At 56.6% G+C, this 5,212-nt stretch overlaps 1 protein-coding gene across 1 annotated transcript in view; it reads left to right on the forward strand.

Annotated features, from left to right (window-relative positions):
* Positions 1-2,783: 2,783 nt before the first annotated feature.
* RNF115 (ring finger protein 115) overlaps positions 2,784-5,212 on the forward strand; it is a gene marked incomplete at its 3' end in the record, with an annotated part of 10,189 nt that continues 7,760 nt past the window's right edge. Inside the window, exon 1 of the mRNA XM_010295949.1 lies at positions 2,784-2,993. Coding sequence (XP_010294251.1) covers positions 2,784-2,993 — 210 coding nt within the window. The remainder of the gene's footprint in view (positions 2,994-5,212) is intronic.

A 5,212-nucleotide genomic window follows, 5' to 3' on the forward strand; every position in this document is an offset into this window, starting at 1 on the left:
TTATTTTAAAACGGGGAGGAAAAACCCAAGAGAGAGCACGCGTGGCTGGGTGAGAGGCAAAGCTGAGCAGGCATTCCAGCTCTCCCGCAGTGCCGACTGCTGCCATGTGCTTGTCTCAGCCCTGTGCCGCCCTCCCCAGGGACAGTGGGAGGAGGCTGGAGCGATCCCTCTGCTCATCCCTGCCGTGGCCGGCTGGTTTCATCCGTGTTAGGCTCCTGTCCCAGCCAAAATACCCCGACCCCACTTCTCCTTCACCGGTGTGAAGCCGGGCGGTCTCAGCTGAGAGTGGGCCTGGAGAGGAGCTGTTCTCGCTTCACGTTTCTTTATCCTTGAAGAGCTCTGGATGAACGCCGAGGATGACAGACCGTCCACCCGGTGCCACGCACGGTTGAAAGCTGCCACCCGGGTGCCCAGCGTTTCGGTGGTGGAGTTTCCCTTGTGCTCGGCGCAGCTCAAAGAAACGCTTGAATCGGCTGATGAACCGCGTGGCGATGCTGAGACGGAGTCAAGGTTAGGATACGATAGTCCCCACCTGTAACAGCGGTGACAACGCGATGAATATTTATAGCGAAGGGTGCGTCTGCGTCTCACCGAGGGCCCCGTCTTTGCTCGGGGGGAAGCAGCAGCAGCAAGTTCTGAGGTCAGGTCATGGGGCAGAGGAGACGGCACACGGCTTTGTACGGGAGCGAGCAGGTAAGGGGGATGTTGTCCCAGAGCGTTTGATGTCACCTGCCGTCTGGTGTGATGACCGCTTTGTTTTCTCTTGGCAAAATGGTCTTTATTTAAAAAAAAAAAAAAAACAGACACAAACCTGGCACCTTTTTTGCATAAAATTAGCTGTCTTGGGTCATTTGAGCCTTGGATCTTCTTTCTGAGAGGGGCTAGGAGCAAGGTGGTGGAAAATGATGGGTTACTGAGCAGTCCTCCCGGACCTCCCTGTGCTGAAGTGTCTCCTGAGCTGGAGACAGTACCCGCGCTGTTGGGTTTAAGAACCCCAGTCCTCCAAGAATTCATCTAGTGACTTTTTAAAGGCACTTTATGCTTCTGGCTTCCCCACACCCTCTGGCCGCAGCCTCCACGGCCGATGCGTAGCATGAGGAAAGTCCTCAGGCGGTAAAAATACATGTCAAGGTGATAAGCTGCCTCGAGGAGCGGGGACCCGGGGAGAAGCTGTTGAGCTCCAAGGGCGAGAGACACGGTCTTGGCTCCTTACGAGTGCTCCAGCATCCTGCCGGGGGAAGAGATGCCGTGGAGGTTTTTTTGCCGCTGCTTCTTCATGTGAGAATGCAGGAGCCATCTTTTTCCTAACTGAGGGTTAAGGCACGCAAGGCTCAGACTTTCCGTGAGCAGCAACTTGATCATGTGGCTCTATTTGTTGAATGAGGGTTGGTTTTCTGGGTGTCTCTCTTTTCACCGGTGTCAAATATAAACCATATATTTTATCTAATGCAAGGAGCAGCTGCCCCTTGGGTGAAGCCAGGTTGGACAGTGCAGAGTGATGTTGCCCAGTACTTCAAGACGAGGAGTAAATATTGTTGCAGCTGTGGAGATTACAGGAGGGATGTTTAATTCGGCAAAGATAAATGAGTCAACCCGAGCCCGGGGTGGTGGAGCTGAGTTATCCTGCCCGTAGCTGCCTGGTGAAGAGAAGGTCGTTAAGTTACGTGCAGGGTTAGAGCTGCGCAACGGGCTCGTGGCCAGCGAGGGGAAGACGAGCGACCAAAGTAGAAGCGTGCGCAGCTGCTGGATGGAGCAAGAGTCGGGGAAGACTTCTCAGCTTGCCTTATGCTCTCTCCTTCGCTGGAGCCTGTGCCCTGCTGAACGGGGAGCTTGCTTTGATGTCTCCTTTCCCAGTTGCCGGTGCCCGGAATAGCCAGAAGAACACGAGAAGGGGGCGGCTGGAGTCCTACCTCGCGGGTGAGGGTGACAAACTGGCACCGATACCTGCGGGCCCTCGGCCGCGGCGGCTGGGAGCAGCTCGGGTCCGGCGCCTCAGCCGGAAAGATGCTGACGCTGCTGAAAGTGCTGCGACGCAGGGCTGAGCCGGCAGGACAGGTTGGACTGCGGAAGGGACGTGCCGTGCAACGACGGCCTCATCGCTAATGGCGCAGGACGCTTGGCGTTCGGCTGCCATAGTGTCCCCTGAGCGGGGTGCGGCGCTGACGGGGGGAGCTGGTGGTTCCTGGCTTGCTGCGCGTCCAGGTGGGACGATGAAGAGGGCAAAGGCACGAGCGGTGCGTCAGCAGAGCCTGCTCAGCCCGAGAACCCAAACCGCACTGTAGCAGGACCAAAGCAACCTGCATGTCGCTTTTCCTGCTGCTTTGTAGCCTTTAAATTCCATTTTCAGTGGGGATCTCAATACTTAGACGGGTTTGCTGCCACGCATCTTCGCTTGCTTCTTAACTGGAATGGCATGTGCATCTCTCCCTCTGTTTTGGGGGTGAAGGGGGGCTTGGGGACCACCTGGGTGTAACGGACCCACAAACTGGGGGCTGAAGAACCTCCTAGTCCATCCTTTCTACCCCGATGCGGGATCAAGTCTAGCAACATCGCTCCTGACAGACGTGCTTAGGCTAGACAGGTATGTGCCGCCCGGTTCTGACTGCTTAGGAAATAATTTGGCTGCTTTCCTCTAGCTAACGAGCGTGCGTCTCTTGTGAGCAGGGCACGCTGGGCTCCCGTTGGGCAGAGCCGCAGGCAGCGAGGGCTCCTGCTGGGATTTTGGTTTATTTTCCTTCTGGGAAACGCGGACCACCAGACTGAAGGGGAGTCAGAGCGATAGGATGCTGCCGGCTTCCCTGGAAAATCTCCTTTTCTTTGCGCTGTGGCTGGATCCTGCTTGGGGAGTGAAGGTCCCTGCGCTCACCGAAACGGTGACGGTGGCAGTTCTTGGGACGCGGCGCGCCCATCAAGCTCTCTCTGCGCGGGCGGGAGGCCCGGCAGATACCGGGGCTGTCCGGCGCATCCCTAAACCTCTCGCGGAAGGCGGGGAGGTAAGACGAAGGGCTCGTGCCGCTCCGTGCATGCGATGGCTCTGCAGTATCCCACCCACCTCCCGTCATCTGTTCTGGCTTCCCTTCTCTCTCCCCCCCCGTTGCTATTTATCCCAAATGCCATTTTTATCTCTCTTCATGCTCTGACTATACATCCGAGCTCTGGGCAAGAGGCTGGTAATTTCCATACAGATTATAACATAAAAAGAAACATTCAAAAGCTTCCAGAAACGCATCAGACCTGCAGCGTCTCCGATGGCACAGCCTGCTGCTAAGTTTAGAAAATAAAAAATTAAAAAAAAAAAAAAGATCTTTCTAACGTGGTCATTTTGACAGGGAAAATGCTGGAAATGGAAGTGAAGGCTGTTCAGGCGGCGCAGAACGTCCTCCTGGTTCGGTACCGCTCTGAAGCCTGGTGGTGTAGCGTGAAGCGAGGTGGTGTAGCACGAGATGAGCTTTTTGACCCCGGTATTTTCATGCCTAGCTTTACGTTCGGTACGTATTCATTACTTGTAGGAAATGCCAGGCGCTCACCGCTCCTCGCTTCTAACTCACAGCTCAGACCCAGCGTCTCTGAAGAGGGACACCCGACAGCGCTCTGCGTTTTGCAGAGCCTTTCCCCCCGAAAAAAGAGCTCCTTTTGCCCCTGCGTTGTAATTTTGGTTCAGAGCGGGGTCCGTGCTGTACCCCCCGGCCGCGCAGCCGGACTTGCTCTCCGTGGTGGCACGCAGCACCGGGCGACGCACGCTCCTCTTCCAAAGGCACGAGTCCATTCTCGTTAGCCTCGCGATTCATGGAGGCAAAGCCGAAAGCCCCAGACAGATTTTAGTGTTTTCCTTTTTTTTTTCCTCCTTTCGAAGAGCACGTCGCCCGTCAGTTCCCATTATACTCCGGGCTGGCACCCTTTGGACAATATACCACACGTTCGGCTGCCTAAATGGGCTTTTGAAAACCTGTGCTCGACCCCTCCCGTCGCAGGCTGGGGCGTCACGCGTGGTTTTTGGGAGCGAAGCTGCTGTGGGCAGCCCCCCGCCGCGCTCTTGTCCGTCTCTGAAGCCGCCCCTGCGTAAGCACAGCACCTGGTGAATATTGCCAGCTAATGCTTTGCTTTGGGGGGGCGGGGAAAAAGCAAAATTAAATTAATTGAGGTGTTGAGAGGGCTTATGTGCTGTTTCCAGGGAAATAGAGATTCAGGGGGAAAAGGATACGGAGCTTTACGGTGACAGGGGATGGGAAGCCGAAGCTTGCGTTTCATGAAAGCAAAAAAACCAAAAAAGTGGGTGAATTTGGAGCTGGCTCCGCGGAGGCGTTGTGTTACGGGAGATCTCACCTGCGCCCCGGCTCTGGTAACGCTGCGCCGGGAATTCGATCGGTCCTCGCCCCGGCGAGGCGTTGGGAGTTCAAAGGAGGAGCTGGGCTATATGGAGCCGCTGGTGCGCCGCTGGCTGGGGCGTCGTGTCTTGTCTTTCCTCCTCCTCTTCCTCGTCAGGCTCCAGGTCTCGGTGGCAGGATTTGACACCGAGGGCTCGAGGCTGTGGCTCGCGGGACGCTGGAAGGGTTTTTGTCTGCGGCCTGGGAAGCGTGAGTAAAGAAAGCAAGACTCCGGAGGTTTTATTTTTGGACGGAGACCCCCAGAAACTGTGGGTTGGAAAATCACCGCCCAGAGCGTGGGTTTGGGAGCGCTCTGTCAGCAGGACGGGCTGGGGAGCGGGGATCTGTGGGTGCTTTTTGGTTCTGGCAACGTTTTGCCATAAATTGAAGTCGATTCACTGCTCTGGGACAAAATGAGGGCTCTCGCAATGAAAGCGGAGAAACTTTTCTCCTCTAAAGAAATCTTTCCCAACCGCTCCTAAAAGCTCCGGCTGCCTCCGTGGTTCCCCGCGAGCGGCTCTTCCGCTCCCCGATGCCAAACCCAGGATCGCTGCGCGGTCGTGCGGCTGGCTGCGCCCTTCTCTCGGGCGGAGGATGGCGAGGGTGCTCTCCTTCGCTTCCTCCTGGTGGAGCAGTAGCTGGCAAACCAGCGTTGCCGTGCCGGTGCCATCGTGAGGACGGAGCCCTCCCCTGTCCCTGCCTGATGTTCCCTGTGTCCGTGTTTGCCCCCGGGCAGGGGTGTCCCTGCGTGGTAATGCCCTGGGGGGCAAGGAGGCGCAGGGAGATCTGAAGGTTTCTCTTTTGGCTGGTTTTCGGGAGGGCTGGAGGTGGAGAGGCTGGATAATGGC

Source organism: Phaethon lepturus, unplaced genomic scaffold, assembly GCF_000687285.1.
Source record: "Phaethon lepturus isolate BGI_N335 unplaced genomic scaffold, ASM68728v1 scaffold28681, whole genome shotgun sequence".
Lineage (NCBI taxonomy): Eukaryota > Metazoa > Chordata > Aves > Phaethontiformes > Phaethontidae > Phaethon > Phaethon lepturus.